The sequence below is a fragment of the Engraulis encrasicolus genome, chromosome 13, assembly GCF_034702125.1.
Source record: "Engraulis encrasicolus isolate BLACKSEA-1 chromosome 13, IST_EnEncr_1.0, whole genome shotgun sequence".
In the NCBI taxonomy this organism is placed as follows: domain Eukaryota; kingdom Metazoa; phylum Chordata; class Actinopteri; order Clupeiformes; family Engraulidae; genus Engraulis; species Engraulis encrasicolus.
In genome coordinates, this window is record NC_085869.1 from 38,362,802 (window position 1) to 38,381,873 (window position 19,072).

Genomic DNA, 19,072 nt, shown 5'->3' on the forward strand with positions numbered 1-19,072 from the left:
AAAAGGTACCATTTCTGTACGCCCCTGATAATATACCCGAGTTTAAAACAATTTGTGAAGAGAGGGCTAGCAACAGCCCGGCTCTGACTCTCTGGCCTTCACTTTCTCATCCAGTCTTAATGAGTCACTGGGAGGCCCTCCAGCATAGTGCATTCTGATTGGTCAAGTCTTGCATTATACAGTATTTCGTCTTTGCAGTGAGATTATTGCCCTTCACACAGCCTCTCCTCATCCTGTGTGCTTCATTTCTTATCATTCATGGTTTTATGGCTTTGTTATCGTCATTTATAAACCCTCCTCCCTACTTTGTGTGTGTGTGTGTGTGTGTGTGTGTGTGTGTGTGTGTGTGTGTGTGTGTGTGTGTGTGTGTGTGTGTGTGTGTGTGTGTGTGTGTGTGTGTGTGTATTAATGTTCTACTCAGTGGCAGTCATATAGTTGCATTAGGCCAAGGTTAACGTTTCCTTCCTGACAACATGAAGAAATGTTTCCATCTAGAGCAGTGGCGTGCACCGACACTTTGGGAGGCAGGTGCTGAAGGGGGCATGTGGAACTTCCGGCTGCCTTCTGTATTATCATGTCAGCATGGACCTCAGTACAACATGACAAAACATTCAAAAAAGAATGTCCAAAAATGCCACCTCGTCACTGTCTGTGCACACCTATGATCAAGGGAATGCCTTTTTGTAACATGGCAGCATGACTTGCGTAAAGATGACATGCTGATTTGCCACTTGGCAGTGATCTCACTGCCAAGACAAATTATAATGCAGGACTTGACCAATCAGAATGCACTATGCTGGAGGGCCTCCCAGTGACTCATCAAGACTGGATGAGACAGTGAAGGCCAGAGAGTCAGAGCCGGGCTGTTGCTAGCCCTCTCTTCACAAATTGTTTTAAACTCGGGTATATTATCTGGGGCGTACAGAAATGGTACCTTTTTGAAATAGACAGCTAATTGGACGTCACCTGTGCTGTGTGCTGTGATGTCTACTTTTAAGTGTTTAATTGTATTTTGTTTCCTTCGATTTCATGCTGAAGGTATATCTCCATCGCACCGTACTGTATAATTAACATACAGTATAGTCTTGGGCTACGGAGAAATTAGTGGAGCCAAACCTACAATGCATTTACAGTAAGTCCGGATATCTGGGGTAGCCGTGACCTAGTAGTTAGGGAGTTGGTCTTTTGGGAGTTGGTGGTTGTAGGTTCAAATCCACCTGACCTCTTCAGCTCCATCCATTGCTGAAGTCCCCTTTGCAAGGCACCTAACCCCACATTGCTCCAGGGACTGTAAATAGTAACTGTAAGTTGCTTTGGATAAAAGTGCCAGCTAAGCATAATGTAATCATCCCTTTAAGTTCACAGCATGTTATTTCTTTTACAGAATTTCACCACACAAAGACAACTGTGAAAGGAAAAGTGCCCTTGATGGAATTGTATTTTCTGGTGCAGTAAAAAAATAAAAATACATTTAAAAAAAGTTCATCCCACTGCCTGAAAAGGTGTTGTCGTCACCTGTGCTAATAGCCTTTATGGATCACAAATCAGGGTGGTAGACCAAGGCCTGGTTTAGACTTCTGCACCTGCAGGTACGGGCGGAAGATCACGCACCCAAAGAGCCTCCACGGACATCCCCCCCTCCCCCCTTCAGAGCTGAAACGATCCCTTGCAGCGTTAAACATATACACATACTTCTCCCAGGCTGAATTGTCTGTAATTGGTCTATAATCCGTAACCCCCTGACAGTCTGTCACCTGCAGCAGGATGAGTCTAAAGAGACTATACAGCAATTAAGTTGGTTTCACCTAAAAAAAGACCAAGACCAAAGAGGACTGCAGCATTCAAAACTTTTTGTTTTAGGCTTTTTTTAATTGTGGCGGTAACTTAATGGCTAGCATTCTGACTCAGTGTGTCTTCTTCAGAGTCAGAGTTCATTAGAAGGGCTGGACTGTGGCTCAAAAATCAAAAACACTCAAAAAACATTTTTGTTGATAAACTCATGGTCATACATAGAGCAGTAGAACCAATTTTCATACTACACCCTATTTATTTATGTCCACTATCTTGCAGATGGACCAATGGAGAACAGCTATTAACGTGTGGGCCAGTCCCTCAGAGTAAAACAAAGAAATAAACCAAAAAACAATAGCCTCAGCCCTTTGGGACTGTCAGCCAGCCCACCGGGAAAAGTCCTTGTATACCGAATAGCCGGTCCAGATATGATTTCATTTCTAACCCAGCTGCTCTAGTGTGACTGAGGACTTCACTGGCAGGATCCTCATAGAGAACTCTCCAGTGTTAAAGTAGGGGAACACTCTCTCTGTGAACGTGTGTATGAAAGTACAAAGCAGAGTGCCGCTATCAGGGTCAGAGAATGTCAGATGTCCTTTAGCTAAGTCCAGCAGCACTCTGACCCTCTGGATCTTCTGTTGGACCGTGAGAGGAGTGTAGGCCTGCGGGGTTGCACGTGCTAGAAATGCACCATCATAATAATACAGACTCAACCGTCCAATCGTGGAGGTGTGGTTTCCCTTCCTCTGGAGAGACTCTGTCATCACACCCAAGCTCCACCTTGTGTTCTCCCCAACCTCCACATCCCAGCAGTGTGTCCCTGAGTTAAAGCCCTCAGAACCCAGTACACTGGCAGCGAAGTCAAATCTTTCTGGGTTATCAGGAAGCTGCTGTATCTCATTACCACGTCTCACACTGGCCAGATCCTCAGACAGGATGAGCTGTGGGTTTGCAGTGTTGGGATCCAGAGTGACAGGAGCTGCCGCAATGCAGAGTTGCACAGTGGTATAGAGGATTAAATACAAAATGATAAAACTCTGCACTCTTTAATAAAAGTATTACATTTTCTACAGTGATGCTTGTAATGGAATGTGTGTGTGTGTGTGTGTGTGTGTGTGTGTGTGTGTGTGTGTGTGTGTGTGTGTGTGTGTGTGTGTGTGTGTGTGTGTGTGTGTGTGTGTGTGTGTGTGTGTGTGTATACTCACTGTATTGAACAATCTCTTGCATCTTCTCCCAGATTCTGAACTTCAGGTTGCCCAGGTGCTTTGTCACATTGATAAGAGCTCCTGAAAGCCTCTCTGGATCCTGCAGTGTGCCCTTGGATCTGGAAATAACATTCAGGAGTCAGTGCTGCTGTGGGTTTGGGTTCAGAACCACAGACAAGAGAGAGAAAGGAGGCTCACTTACCGTTCCACTGTGCTCTTGTAGTTCTGGACAAAGAATGATAAACCATTGTCAAGTACTGAATTACAGTCAAATGTTGCACTCATCAATTGACATTAAATTTATATATGCTTTAAAATGTATCTCACATCAAAATTAATTACATACTTGTAATTCCACCTTGAGAAACTGGAATTCAGTTTTGAATAACAGCAACCTTGTTGTAATGTATAGGCTATTTAAAGTTGCACTCTGTAATTGTTTAACAGCTTCTTTCCAGAATTCATGCTGCCCAGTCATGAACTCTAAGTATTCATTATTTCTGGGAAAATGTAACTTTTCGTACATAAAAAGGTGAATCTTCTTAATGTCTGCCATTTTGAAGTTCCAGCAATAGATATTTTAGCTGAAAAACTTACTGTATCTAGTAAATTAGTTTACTTTATTAATGAAAAGATCACATTTGGCAATAGGCAGCACAACTGCAATACCTACTCTGGCCACCATCCTACATAGTGTACCTTTAACCCATTTAAGCCTAAGGCACCTGCAAAAAAACAACAACACCTAGGCCTACTGAATGCCTGAGCCTTTTTTGGGAAAAGGCGCCCTCAGCCTATAAAAACCTAAATACCTCAGCCTCTGAAGCACATTAATGCATGAAATAAATTGCATTTAATAGCTAGGATCCTCATCTTACATTGGAATGTGTTCATTCAGCTCTAACATACCCACATTTTTATTTTTTATCTTAAAAACGGCAAATCTCAAGAGCCCGAATGCTTCTCCGAGATTCTGATCATTGTAATGGGGACAATCATTCGTTTACATTTAAAAAAACAACAAAAAAACATCTTGATTTATTCCCAATAACATCCAAAAGGTTATCCAACATCAGCAGACAACTACTAAACAGTGATACCTTTTGGAATAATATTTGGAGTAGGCCTATGTTAAGAAAGTTTTTAATGTAAACAAAGTCTGCCCCCATTAGAATAGCTCAGCTCTCGGAAAGGGCTGAGTCAAAAAATGCAACATCTACTGACAAGTCAAGGGTTGCACGAGCAATACCACAGCATATTGAAATTGGCAGAAGTTAGCCTTTAACATCTTTGGTTAAATAAAAAATTATCTACATTGAAGATCAAACATGTTCTAATTGGCAGCACTTCATTGGTCAATTATATTATGTTCACTGTTAGCCTACCTAAGATAACACAGAAGGGAATGTCACGTGGAAGTTACAAGAGCATTATCAAATGTAAAACTTAATTATTTAAAAGAAGAAAGGAAATCCGCACACTGTTACTGCTCACCGATTTATTGAACACAACGTTTCGACCTCAGGCGGTCTTCGTCAGGTTACTGGTCACTAACAGTGTGCGGATTTCCTTTCTTCTTTTACGCACGTTTGTTTGATCCAGCACCTGTTTTACTGGATGTGCGCGCATCACCTACACTACTTTAAAACTTAATTATTTAACATGAGTGGTGGTGGGATGATGCTCTACTGTAATTTACTTAAATTGTGGTCTATTGCTTAAAACATTCTTATAATAATTATCGTGAACCCATTTTCACTGTACCTGAAGGAATGTGACATCATCAGCTTTTATCTCCTCCTCTATGGCTCTGATTGTGTCTGAAAGAGATGAGATCTCCCTGCTCATATTCTCAATCTTCTCCTTCATCATCTGACTCTTCTGCTCCTCTTCCTCCCTCAGTGCAGCTATCCTGGCTGCCTCTTCATCTCGGAGAAACTGGTGAAGCTTCTCAAACTCCTCCTTGATCTGCTTCTCTGTGCTCTGGGCCCGAGTCTAACACACACAAAAACATAGCCTAGTACACTCATACCGTAGGGCACATCAAGAATGCTCAAATGTGTCACTAATCCCTTTCAATTTCTTACCACAATGTACGCTGCTGTTTGGTCAAACATGAGTTTCGCTTTTTCAAATGTCTTCAGTTTCTCTTTCAGGGGCTCCGATTTGTTCTTGAGTTCCTCCTGAAAATACAGATTCATGTTTTGATCTGATGAGGAAGCTCATCTTGGTAGGTGGAGGTAGACAAAAACTTGTGAGCAAGAGGCAACAAGGTCACTTACAATCACAGTTATTTTATCAACTCCTCTGTAAATACATGTATTTATTTTATTGGTATTATTAACCATAAGAGAATGTATTTTGTTTGACATTTTTACCATTTGGAATCTACAGATGTTTAATATATGTGGCCTTTAAACCGTAGGTTGTTCTTAGAGTCTAGGAATGCCCCTGCACACAGTGGCTTTCCTGGCTTGTAGTGTTTACTCACAATTGTTTGATCACTCTTACCTTCATGTCTGTTGCAGCTTCATCAATAGGACTGAGATTGTGGCCTCTGTGTAGTTTTGAGGTCTGGCACACCACACACACAGGCTGTTTATCCTCCAGACAGAAGAGCTTGAGTTTCTCACTGTGCAGACTGCAGAGTAACTCAGATACTACTGACGTCCTCTGCTGTGCTATGAAGTTGTCACACAGATTCCTTAAAGCTATATTAGATTGTAGTTTGCTATTGAAGAACCTTTTGCGACAGACAGGGCACTCCTGGTGCCCTTTTAATTCCCAGTATTTCTCTGCACAGGCTTTACACACACTGTGACTACACTCCATTATGACAGGGTCTTTAAAAACCTCCAGACAATATGGGCAAGAAAAACTGGACTCACAGAACGGACGCTTAGTAGCCATTTTTTTAAGTTCTGAAACAGTCCTTAATCCCCTTTGTTGAATTCTTCCTTTCTCTTTCAGATCTTTAGTGTGTGGTGGTGGTGGGTGCTATCCAAATACAAAGGAACAAAGAGAGTGAGCTAAAGTCTTGCATGTCGTGTCAGATTCAAAAAGCATGAAAAGTCCAATTAAATCTCCAATTACTTGTCCCTTTCAAAGAGTTATCATTTCTATACAGCCCTAGCTGTCCATTTCAACAAGCTGTACAACTTGTAGAATCACAAACTGCCTCTGTCTCACGTTCACTTCCTCATCCTGACTTGATGAGTCAGAGGGAGGTCCTGCCGCAGTACTGGATCCTGATTGGACAATCCTGCACCATACCAAGAACTAGTTTTCTCTCTTTGCACTGAGGTTACTGCCGTTAACACAGCCTATCACCCTGTGTGCGTGTGTGTGCATTTGTTAATGTTTTTTTCAGTAGCAGTCATAGTGATAGGTATGTAGGCCAAAGTTATCAATATTCCTCTCTGCTGTCTAAAACATTGCTAAACATATGGAGCGATGTTTAACTCAGACATGTGTCCTTATATAAGCCATGGAGTAGTGATAAACTCTCACATGAATTCTCAGGAATTCATTGTGACATGATATAGTCACATTTTAAATGAATGAATTATAAACAAGACATCAGATAGTCTACAGTTTTTTGTTTATTTAAATATACGTGTGTGTGTGTGTGTGTGTGTGTGTGTGTGTGTGTGTGTGTGTGTGTGTGTGTGTGTGTGTGTGTGTGTGTGTGTGTGTGTGTGTGTGTGTGTGTGTGTGTTGCCATTGCCATCAACTGCTAAAATGTTACATTGCTACCTCCCCGTTGATATCAGATCAAAGTTTACAAATATTGTTGTTCAGATTGTTAAAGTGATACTGTCCCATTTTTGGAAATATGCTTATTTTACACCTCCCCTTGACTTAAATAATAGGCTTTTACCATTCTCCTATACTTGCAACCGTTCTCTGGATATGGCAGTGCACATGTTACCTCCAAACTAGCAGTTAACATTGAGTCCTATGAGACCAGCTGGTGGCTAACTGGTCTCATAGGGCTCAATGTTAACGGCTAACTTGGAGGTAAAATTTGCACTGCTGTGCTCAGAGAACTGCAGGAAGTACAGGAGAAAGGTACAACTCAATTATTTAACTAAAGGGGAGGTGTAATATGAGATTCTTTCCAAAAAATGGGACAATATCACTTTAAGATTGCATTCCTGACCCCTTCCTAACCGTTGCTCTATAAAGGGGCTCATTGTGCCAGACATGGAAATATCTACAGTCTTGGAGTAACTGTTGTATGTGTAGTGATGTCTGGAGATGAGTTCTTTGGAGTTACTGTGTCGTGGTGTGACTTAGATGAGGTCTTTTGGTGTTGCTAATGTGTCTGAAAATAAGATATTTGCAGTAGAGTCTTCACAGGATGCCTTGTAGTCTTTGGTGTAACTGACTTGATGAGACATCATTTTTGATTACTGCAAAGTGTGAAATAAAGTTTGTAGCTCTAGGGGTGCTGTCGAGAGAGCCCATTAATTGACCCGTTTAGAAGTCACGTCATCACTGACTGCGCATGCATCGTCGACTCAAAAATACACACACACACACACACACACACATACTTGTTAAGCTATTCCAAGAGGGAAGAGTCTTTTACAGAAGCATATGATGTTTGTACCGACTGTCAGTGATGCTACCGCAGTAATGGTAACCTACTGTGTCCATGTCCAAAACCAGACTGCATACGAATTAAAATGCTATTGTCAGCAAAGAAATGTTTTATTTGTTCATTCATAAGTGATTAAAATAATTAAGTCCAAATTAGTAGGGTCACCACCTTTTAACAGTGGGAGGACAAGTGCAGATTTCCAAGAATTTGGAATAGAGCGGCTCAAACTGAGATTAAAAAAGCAGAAACAGGGTCAGCTAATTTAAGAAAATATTGCTCAATATTATCTGAACCAGCAGACTTTTTACAGTTTAAGTTTAGAAGTGCCTTTTGTAACTCATAAGCCGATATGTAAGAAATTGTTCGAGGAAGAGAGCGTTGAACACAATAAGTGAAGCAAAGGGAAATGTAATTACTTTTAATTAATTTTTACATCATCCCTACTTGTTATGTAGTGGTTCTGTGTTGGTCCCAAGCAAAAGGAAAGCAGCTGCGTTGAATCTACGTTAATTATGTCACCAACCGACTTCCTGCGTCCCAGTTGTCACAGAGCCACACCACAAGGACACTCAAAAACTCATTTTGCCCCAATACATGAATAAATAAATACACCATATTATAGACAGAAATTCTAACGGGCGTAACTGTTTTTCTCTTAATTCCAAAAGGAAAGCAAAAAGAAATAATAATAATAATACAACAACACAGCTCATACACAAGAGGATTGCTTGATGTCATGGTAGAATTAAAACAAATGATGCAAATGAAGCATAAAGGCCTCATGGACTATAGCAACTACAGCTGCTTCAGTTGTCCTTGGTAATACCTCATCGATTACCCTGGGCACAGGATATTATGTCATATCAAATTCAGCGGCTCTAGTGTAACTGAGGACTTCACTGGTAGGACGCACAAAGGGAACTCTCCAGTGTTAAAGTAGGGCAACACTTTCTCTGTGAACGTGTGTATGAAGGTACAAAGCAGAGTGCTGTTATCTGGGTCAGAGAATGTCAGATGTCCTTTGCCGAAGTCCAGCTGCACTCTGATCACCTGGGGCCTCTGCTGCACTCTGAGCTCAGTGGCAGTCTGTGGGGTAGACCATGCCCAATACCGGTCACTGCTACACACAATAAACCACAATCCACTCTTGGAGTTGAAGTCACCCTTCCTCTGGAGAGACTCTGTCATCACACCAACACTCCACCCTGTGTTCTCCCTAACCTCCACATCCCAGCAGTGTGTCCCTGAGTTAAAGGCCTCAGAGCCCAGCACACTAGCAGCAAAGTCAAATCTCTCTGGATTATCAGGAAGGTGCTGTATCTCATCACCACGTCTTAAACTGGACAGATCCTCAGACAGGATGAGTGATGGGTTTGCTGTGTTGGGATCCAGAGTGACAGGAGCTGCAGCAAAGCAGAGTTGCACAGTGGTACAGAGAATTAAACATCACAATGGTCAGACTATGCGCTCCTAATTAAAACATGACACTTTTACAGTGATTCCTCATGTGATGGGAATTAAATTAAGAAAGGGAAGCTTTTTTAACATCTTACATCAACACATTATGTGCCTTTGATTTCTATAATTGCAAAGTGTGTGTGTGTGTGCGCGCTCACTGTATTGAACAATCTCTTGCATCTTCTCCCAGACTAAGAATTCAAGGTTGCCCAGGTGTTTTGCTTCATTGATCAGAGCTCCTGAAAGCCTCTCTGGATCCTTCAGTGTGCACTGGGCTCTGGAATAACACGCAGGAGTCAGTGCTGCTGTGGGTTTGGGTTCAGAACCACAGACAAGAAAGAGACAGGAGGCACATCACTCACCTTGCCACTGTGCTCTTGTAGCTCTGAAAAAAGGATAAATAAGGATAAACGTATTTACAGTACGCACACACACACAATAATTTTACTCTCAGATACAGCATTTCTCGGTTGTCATTAAAGGACAAGTGCACTATTTCGAACATTAAGCCCCTTTTCTGAGTTGTCTGCAATGCTTTACATTCCCCCTCAAAGTTGATTTCACGTTTTCTGCGGTCTCTGTTATTTGGCTGATTTGGATTTTGTCTCAACTGGATTTAGAATGGCCATCCATGGGCATGTCCAAATCTGTTCTTAAAACCACACTTAACATTTGTTTTCAAGAGTATGCAACTCACCCAGTGTTTGGTGGTATTCACAGGTATTCCATTACAATTTTTGTAGCAAAACGTGGCTTCTGTCATCTTTTATGCAGCATGTACAGTATATCACTAAACAAATATACTTTAGATGGCGTCAAGCATGTGTGGTGGTAAACAAGTGAGTTTTACAAAAAAGTGAATCCTCTCAATAGCCAAGCATGGTAGTGGGACTAACATGATTTGGGGATGCATGAATACTGTCAACATTGGCAATCTGAAATACACCTAAAAGAAACATTCATGTCAACATGCACTGTGACTACTGAAGCAGATCATGATATTCTCCATAGGATTGCATTCAAATCTCACACAAATCTATTTAAGCCAGGTGCACACTCAAAATGTAACAGTTCAATGAAAAGAAAGGTTGAAACACACACCGATGACCTCCCTTTTAATTTCGAGACGATTCGAGCCAACACGGCCCCTTCAATACTGGATTTTAATCTGGGGTGTAGGCCTACTTACTTTTGTGGGTACATGTTCAAACATTAATGGCTGTATTTTTTTTTTTTCTGAGTGAGCAAGCGGTTAAATATGTTGTTAAAAGGTCACTAAACATTGTGTCAAAGTGATTTTTTTTTCATGCTTTCCTATGAAAAGATATACTCACAAATCTGCCAAAACTGCAGGAGTGTACTCACTTTTGTGATATACTGTAGCACAAAACGGCAAGGACAGGAGCCATATTTTGCCTTCAAACGTGTTAGGGAATGCCAGTGAAAACCTCTAACCCCTTGAAATGCATACTTGAGAAAACAAATATTTAGGGTGATCGGTTTCATTTTACCTGCAGGAATGTGAGATCATCCATTGTCATCTCCCTTTCTATGGCTCTGATTGTGTCTGAAATAAATGAGCTCTCTCTGCTCATCTTCTCAATCTTCTCCTTCATCATCTGACTCTTCTGCTTCTCTTCCTCCCTCAGTGCAGATATCCTGGACGTCTCCTCATTTCGTAGAAACTGGTGAAGCTTCTCAAACTCCTCCTTGATCTGCTTCTCTGTGCACTGGACCTGAGTCTAACATAATAAACATACAGTATACACATTACAAAGGGCATATCACAGAATACTACTAAAGTGTCACTGACCCCTTTCAATTTCTTACCAAAATGTATGCTGCTGTTTGGTTAAACACGAGCTTCGCTTTTTCAAATGTCTTCAGTCTCTCTTTCAATGGCTCCAATTTGTTCTTGAGTTCCTCCTGAAATACAAAGAGATTCATGGCTTGCTGAGTAAGTTTGTCTTTGTAGAGGTAGACAAAAGATTGTGAGGAAGAGGCAACAAGGTCACTGACAATCACTGTTGGTGGGCAAACATACATATGTTTGATTGCATTAACTCAATGACTTTCTGTGATTAATCATGAATAATCGCATGGTGTGCATGAAACCCAAACATTTTAAAAGCACTGTTTCGTTTGAAAAATATAGATGTACTGATCAGCTTTTTTTGACCTGATCACCCATTACCGAAAAATCATGATCTACCGATCACCAATCACAGCCAACCACAGTTAGAATTGGAATCTTTGACTGAGTAATCTAACTAACTTTCTAAACTGACATTTTCTGAACTGAAGTAGACCAATCATAATCTGCATATTAACTGTAACCCATATATGTAATATATGTAGTCTATCTCTCAAATTGGAAATGTAGGCCTATTTGCAATGCCAACCTATATTTAAGACTAAATTAGAGCTCTGGTGGTGGAGGAGATTCGAAGGCAAAAAGAAGCAGCCAGGTGTGCCAGAGCAGGCCAGAGACAGTAGAACAGAGAATATGGAGTCTTAAGCCCTATTTGGACGGGACCAGTTTTATGTATGGACATGGGGAAATGTGATTTTGTCTCAGGTCGTCAGTAATAGAAATGGCCGATTCGGACTGGATTGAAATATCTCAGTAAACGAACTGAAAGTGGGAGGAGTAATTCATCACACACACCGTTGTGACTGCACTTGTTGTGATGTGCGTCCCATCTCCACATTATATTATTGATTTTTGAGCATATCATTGAATACATGGAGGCATTTGGTCCCCTGGAACAATTTTAATAATTGCCTGTTGGTTTACTGACCCATCAAAATTACATTACATTACATTAGTATTTAGCAGACGCCTTTATTCAAAGCGATTTACAAGGAGCAATTTAAACAGGAACAGGGTAAGGCACAGTGTACAGTTGCAACACTGATAGCATTGTCCTACAAAGAGTAAAGAGGACAATGCATTAAAAAGTAGCAAAAAGTAAACAAAGACCTCAAGGTGCAGTGTACAGTTGCAACACTCATTGTCACACACAAGGTAATAGAAGCATCATTAAATAATAGGAAGGTCAGAAGGTAAATAGGACAATAAGCAAGACATCTAGGCGCAGTGTACAGTTGCAACACTGGCAACAATGTCCAACACAGTGATAAAGAAAAAATAAGTAAAGGATTTAAAAGGATGTTAAAAGTAAATTAGGTACATAAAGATGTTAATAGCGTTGGCTTAAGGAAAGACCTCACAGACTAAGACTAAGGAAAGAGACTAAAAACTGAAGGAACAACTCCCTAAAACAAAATTAACTGCTTACTGCAAGGCTATAATGTCTACAAGCCCAGAGAGATTAGATATATTGTGCGTTTCGTGCACTTAACCGGACATCTTTACATGGGATCGCATTCGGACGGGATTTTTTACAGAGTGTAATTTCTCCGGACCATTTCACAGGAGGTAAAACTCGCGGTGAAGTCTACTGACATACTCTGCTACTCCATACTGACATGGCGCATTCGGACGGGACTTAGTTTCCCCCTTATTATTTCTTTAACCCATGTCCCCCCATTAATCCATTGATGTCTGATGCTGCGTTGCGTTGAGATTTAACACAACTTTATTAAAAATCTCTGCTTGTTTGAGATGAACACATTCTAATTAAATATGAGGGTCTTAGCACTTAAATGCAACTTAGTGCATATTCCTATGCGATTCAGAAGCTGAGATGTTTAGGTTTTTATAGTCAGAGGGAAGCTTTCTTAAAAAGGGCTCAGGCATTCAGCACCTATTTTTTGCAGGTGCCTTAGGCGTCAATGGGTTAAACTAGTCCTGTACGAATAGGGCTTAACAGGCTAAACTTCATCATAAAAGCCATAACATTCTGTCCACACCAGCAAACCTACACCTGTGGCTTGGTGAGGACCCGGCATGTTCCTTGTGCTCAGCCCCAGGTGGCCTCAAACACATTCTCCTGGGTTGCAAGACCTCCCTTTCTCAAGGCCCATGCACCTGGTGTTACAATCAAGTTCTGCACTGTCTGGCCTCAGTCATAGAAGAGAAAAGAACTGCCACAAATGCCACTCCACTTAATACATATCCAGAAGTCCAAAACCTCAACAGCCTTCATCCGGGAGGCATGCATGTCTTCATTCAGCTCTAACATACCTACATTTCTAATTTTAAAAAATCTAAAATCTCACGAGCCTGAATGCTGCATCCATGCAGCTTCAGGCACCTGGGTCAATGTAGCTTACGCACAGCATCCAGCATCCTTGGATTAAATATGTAAATAAACCTAGGTTGTTATAGTATACGAATGCCTCTGCACACAATGGCTTTTCTGACTTATATCACAATCATTGGATCACTCTTACCTTCATGTCTGCTGCAGCTTCATCAATAGGACTGAGATTGTGGCCTCTGTGTAGTTTTGAGGTCTGGCATACCACACACACAGGCTGTTTATCCTCCAGACAGAAGAGCTTGAGTTTCTCACTGTGCAGACTGCAGAGCAACTCAGATGCTACTGACATCCTCTGCTGTGCTAAAATGTTCTCACATAGATTCCTTAGAACCAGGTTAGATTGTAGTTTACTATTGAAGAACCTTTTGCGGCAAACAGGACACTCCTGACATCCTTTGGTTGCCCAATACTTTTCTGCACAGGCTTTACACACACTGTGACTACACTCCATGATGACCGGATCTTTAAAAACATCCAGACAATATGGGCAGGAAAAATCTGACTCACAAAATAGGCGCTTGGCAGCCATTTTGTTGTTCTAGTGGTCTGTGAAGCACTTCTAAATCCCCTTTGCTAAATTATTCCAATTTTCTTTCAGACCTTTAGTGTTTGGTGGTATGTACTATGCAAAGACAAAGGAGCAGAGAAACTGAGTCTTAGCTGTTGTTTCAGATTCAGATCCCAATGTCCAATTATGTAAAATTAGCTCTCCATTTCAAAAGGTTTCCAAATACAAACTTGTGAGGAGAGGAATTACAGACCCTCTCACCTTTATTACTTCCTCATCCAGACTTGATGAGTCAGAGGGAGGTCCTCCAGCAATATTGGATCCTGATTGGACAATCTTGATTTGTCTTATGGCTCGTTCAAAAAGTCGAGAATCCCAAGAAAGCTGACCTAAAACCTCTGGAAAGAGGGTGTGAACATTTGGTGACGCAATGTCAGATTTATAATTATCGAGGTTGATCTCAGGCGGTGCAGATATATGAGTCATAATTTAGCAATGAAATCAATGTAGTGACGTAATAATAAGGGCTCATTTGAAAATTATTTTACTAGTAAATCAATTCACTGAATATGTATGCATAATCTATAGTCAAAATATATCAGAAGTATGACTTGGGTAATAGAGAAATTGAATGCTTCGCTAAGTTTCAGAGTGTGTAAGAGAAGAGAGCATGTGTTCTTATCTGTGTGCTTGAGTGTGTGTCCAGAGTTTCGCTACCCCCACTCTGTGTGTGTGTGTGCTTGTTTAAGTATATGTGTCTCTGTGTCCCAGGATGTTTAAAACTACTGTGTGTTTGTGTGTTGTAATAAGATACTTTTCTGTTATAGCTATATGTGATTAATCTGATGACTTGTAGACTTTTGGATATCTTTATGTTTGTGGGATGTGAAAACTTGATGATTTGTTGCTAAATACTTAATGAGTGCCTTAACTGGTATGCCCCCACACTGACCACCTCAAAGGTCAGAAAGGTCACAAGGAACTATCAAGCTCTACATGATGAATAGGCAATTGGTCTTAGAGGTTTGGGCATCTGCTTTTCAGTATGTGTAAACGTTAACCAGGAAGATGGACCAAGAACCAGACCCCACCAAGCGAACATCAGGATGACTACAATGGACACTCAGACACACCCAAGGAAGCAGTTTTAAGCAAGAGCACAGGGACAGATAGTCAGTTCTGATCTGTTGGTGGTTAGGGTAAGATGGAAACTACAGAACTCTGGCAATGCTTTAACCATTTAAACAATAATGTATGACCTTGTATTTCTTATATTGGAAGAATAAACCGGCTTAATTCGAAAATTGGACACCACGCTCTCTGACTCTTTTTAAAATGAACACACAGGATTCCGGTTAGCACATAGTAAGTTTTAAGGATGGTTTATAAGATGATATTCAAGATTTTGAGTAGAAAAGCTGGAATCCAACAGCGGAAGTACTGTATACAACAACGAGTACCCGAGCTTGTGTTTGGTGTGATGACACACGCATCATCAACATGGCGTCCATGCATGCAACTGGCATGTAAACAGTATCATAAATGCTAAATATCGTCTTATAATCACTATCAACAACCAGTTAATGTCATTCAATTGCAGATGCACATATGTCAGTAATGCTGGTCTCTGACTGTTTAATCTAGCTTACTTCAGCTAAAATGATATGTCGTGGATGTGGAGGTACAAAAAAAAAAGAGGACCAAAACAAAACAGGCATGATTCCGGGATCAGTGGCGTTCATGCGCCAAACTCCAGAACTCGGTTGTCATGTGAGCAGTGTCGTCAGCTGTCTCGAAAGGTCCAGAGCCCGTGAAGGCAACAATATACTCATGAACGGCGCAACGTTTTCCATGTGCGTTACGCCCAGGGGGGCAGGATTTGGCTGGTTAGCTTCGCCGATTAGCAAGGCACTTCCTTGTTCGCCTTTTTCACAAATTCTCATTTCAGACCCCACTTATGATTGGTGGGTGAGCGAGTTTAGTGTTAGGCACACAGACCTTTACAGGTATGTGGTTGGGCACCTCCATGCATCCAATGCCCTAACTTTCTAGTCAAACGTAAGTCATTCACTAACGTGGCACGTAATTGGCTGAGTAAACTGTCGGAGGAAATAACTCCATTTTGGAAGCTGAAAAAAATCGATAATTTTGGCTGAATTCACTAGCCTAGCATTTCCCATTGAAATGACTGGAGGCTGGACTTATTCACTCTCTCCAGTTCTTAGGCTAGTGAATTCAGCCAAAATTGAATAAAATTCAGCTTCAAAGATGGAGTTTCCTGGAGCTCATTTCCGACACCAGTTTACTCCTTCCTCCTACTTTACTACATAGGTCTGTGTGCCCAACACTAAACTCGAGTACCCACCAATCATCATTGAGCGGAATGGCGCCGGAAATTAGCGAATTTGTGAAAATGGCGACGTGGAAGTGCCTTGCTAATCGGCGAAGCAAACCAGACAAATCCTGACCCCCTGGTCTTATCTACCCTGTAAGGATGAAGTCAAAGAATCGTATAGGAGAAAGATACTTCAGGATCATTCTTTTCCGGTTAGAAGACCTTTGCAGTCTTGAGGTTGAGAATAAATGGAGTTCCCTTAGTGCTGTAGATGGCGGTAGCGCACTTCTTGTGCAAACATCCCAAAAAGAGAAAAGGAAGGAGGGGACGACGCCCCTTTAGGCCGGCTTCACACCAAGGCGGTGAAGCGTCGCGGAATGGAATTGTTTTTGGCCGGCGGAAATACATGGAAACAAATCTGTCCTTCCACACCAAACGGTGTTAGTGAGGCGGAAGTGGCGCGGGAGCTGGCTTCGCACCGCGCTGCATTTGGAAAATAGGACTCGAGCTGATTTTGGGCGGCAGTGGTCGGTGGTATCCCATTCAAATGAATGGCAAAGTAGCACACTAGCTTTGGCTGTGGGGGGATTTTGAACAGGACTGGCCGCGCACGCCGATGCTGTAGATGTGAAAGGCAGATTAGAACACACCGGCCAAAACTAAGTAGAAAGACCTCAGTCGTCTTGCTTCCGTTCCGCAACGCTTTGATGTGAATTTGGCCTTAGGACAGTGTTTCCCAACCAGGGGTACGTGTACCACTAGGGGTACGCGAGCACACTGCAGGGGGTACGCGAGCACACTGCAGGGGGTACTTGGAAAGATGCAATTTTAACAAATGTATGGAGCTTAGTTACATTGAAATAGAGAAAGCTATATAGAATATGACTTACGGGGTACTCATGACACAACAAACAGGCTTAGGGGGTACACAAGACAAAAAAGGTTGGGAAACACTGCCTTAGGAGACTGAATTTCAGCACACTCCTTTGCATTGGGTGGGCGGAGTTTGAGATATCGTTCTCTCCTATATTATGCTTTGATGAAGTCTTCGCACTTGACATGGAGTCTTTGCACTTTTTTGGCGTTCAAACCGCCTGTCTGCACCATGTGTGTGCGTCACCACTAACCTCATTATGCTGTACCTACTCCACATATTCCACAAACACATACTAGTCTGGCCAAGGCAAACCATATACAGGTACATTTCCAAAGGTTTTATGGGCATGTTTAAGGTAACGGCGCACCAGTTAACAAGTATGTTAAACAATAGCCTTATTCGAGATATGGCAACGACTACATGTGCATGTAGACAGCACTGCATTCTGGATGAAAATGTTGCAATGTTGCATGATGGTTATAATAGATTTCTTGTCCAAATTAACAAATTTCAGTCATGTTGCGCTGACAAGGTGACGTCACATGGTGTCAAATTATCGTGGGATGAATACGACTGCAGTCGGACCTTGCAACTCCTTCAGTTGCTTATCCCCGTTGATGCTTGTCTGCAAGTTTATGCGTATCGCCTCCGAGGTCATGTGCCCACAGTTCACTCACGTGTGTATAGGAGCGTTGTCTCACACCCCTACACAAGTTTGCACCGCACTCAACTTACCCACTGCCCCTCCACATCTCACAAGTGGTGTGCTAGTAGATCAAACTGATGCGAGCTCATCGTCTTGTGCATATTTGTGGCCGACTTTATATGCGCTGTGTTTAATATCACTCACATCGTGAAAATAAGTTCTCGTTCACGTGCTTTGTCAACGTCGATCGAACGCATCAAAGACGTACTGTATGCACCTAATGGTAGGTCTAGTCACTTAAAGCTTCAACTAGTAACATGCAGAAGCATTTAAAGAATGCCAGACTAGACACACCCTTTGCAAATAGTTTGCATGGCCATACTTAAGTCTTACCAGAGAAATATTAAATAGAATAGTATTGGATAGAGTACACCATTAACCACAATATGCCTTCCCCTACTCCATACACCCCACAGAAACATGATATACTGTAGAATGCTATTGTATTGCACACACCATTAACCTTACTATGCCTTGCATATACCATTCCTTCCACAGAGACATCATAGTATTGTATTGCACAGAACACTACCCACATTATCCTTTGTCTACTGAACATAATCCACAGAAACAGCATTACCTATATAGAGCACACCACTACCATGACTATGCTTTGCCTACTCCACATGTAGTTGTACTGTGTACCTCTTTGTGCGTGGTTTTGCATTAAGTCATCTACCAAATTATATTAAATAATTAAGCTCTGCAAAAACCATCTCTTAAAAGTAATGTAATGTAAATGAATGCGATAGAATTAACGACTGACTCTTGACTTGCCAAACAAATGCGATAGAACTAACGACTGGCTTTTGGCCATAGCAACCTGCAGTTTACAATTAGTAACGGCAGTTCGCCCAACTTAAGCTGGGCTTACACTGTGCGACTTTTGCCCCGATTTGGCACTCGCACGACTTTTTGAGAGTCGGGCCGATTTCTTGCTCAATCGCAGGTCAATCGTGAGTCTCGCATCGTCCAGTGTACATGGATTAACGACAAGCGATTTCGCCTCACGATCGTGCAATCGCAGGGTCGCAAGAAAATCAAAACGGTTTGAAATTCTGGTCGTGCGTAAATCGCACAGTTAAAGCAGTGCATGCACAAATTAATAGGGCCGTGCGATTCGCTGTTGAGCGCGACCTCATCTCCACCTCAGGTGCGCATGTTCCCTCCTCTACAGACCGGGGAAACATGCCTGTCGCGTCGTTTGGTGGAAGCATTTCGCTCGCATCCGACTGTCGGCTCGTGTAGTGTGAGGACGTGAGTCGTGAGTTGGAAACTTTTAAACAGTGAAATTCCATCGTGCAGTGTGAGCAGAAGCTTAAGACCCACGAGTGAAAATATCGCACAGTGTATGCCC

At 41.9% G+C, this 19,072-nt stretch overlaps 2 protein-coding genes across 2 annotated transcripts; both read right to left on the reverse strand.

Annotated features, from left to right (window-relative positions):
- Positions 1-1,408: 1,408 nt before the first annotated feature.
- On the reverse strand, positions 1,409-6,179 carry LOC134461110 (E3 ubiquitin-protein ligase TRIM39-like). Its single transcript, XM_063213872.1, has 6 exons — positions 5,508-6,179; positions 5,084-5,179; positions 4,761-4,991; positions 3,199-3,221; positions 2,997-3,115; positions 1,409-2,770 (listed from the first exon to the last, which is right to left on the reverse strand). Exons 1-6 carry the CDS (start codon positions 5,904-5,906, stop codon positions 2,232-2,234), a joined length of 1,407 nt encoding a protein of 468 aa, XP_063069942.1. The 5' UTR covers positions 5,907-6,179; the 3' UTR covers positions 1,409-2,231.
- A 1,826-nt stretch (positions 6,180-8,005) lies between these two features.
- On the reverse strand, positions 8,006-14,039 carry LOC134461111 (zinc-binding protein A33-like). The gene is made up of 6 exons (XM_063213873.1): positions 13,420-14,039; positions 10,891-10,986; positions 10,572-10,802; positions 9,423-9,445; positions 9,219-9,337; positions 8,006-9,005 (listed from the first exon to the last, which is right to left on the reverse strand). The coding sequence occupies exons 1-6, from the start codon at positions 13,816-13,818 to the stop codon at positions 8,461-8,463; spliced, it is 1,413 nt and encodes a 470-aa protein (XP_063069943.1). The 5' UTR covers positions 13,819-14,039; the 3' UTR covers positions 8,006-8,460.
- Positions 14,040-19,072: the final 5,033 nt, after the last annotated feature.

Bases quoted from the DNA above. Each gene is read 5' to 3' on its own strand.
- LOC134461111 (XM_063213873.1), bottom strand. From the start codon at position 13,818: ATGGCTGCCAAGCGCCTATTTTGTGAGTCAGATTTTTCCTGCCCATAT. The intron at 9,338-9,422 runs GTGAGTGATGTG...GTGTTATTCCAG, and splicing joins TACAAGAGCACAGTGGCAAG to AGCCCAGTGCACACTGAAGG. The intron at 9,006-9,218 runs GTGAGCGCGCAC...GCTTTGCTGCAG, and splicing joins GCAAGAGATTGTTCAATACA to CTCCTGTCACTCTGGATCCC.
- LOC134461110 (XM_063213872.1), bottom strand. From the start codon at position 5,906: ATGGCTACTAAGCGTCCGTTCTGTGAGTCCAGTTTTTCTTGCCCATAT. The intron at 5,180-5,507 runs GTAAGAGTGATC...CTGTATTTTCAG, and splicing joins AAGCTGCAACAGACATGAAG to GAGGAACTCAAGAACAAATC. The intron at 4,992-5,083 runs GTAAGAAATTGA...TGTGTGTGTTAG, and splicing joins AAACAGCAGCGTACATTGTG to ACTCGGGCCCAGAGCACAGA.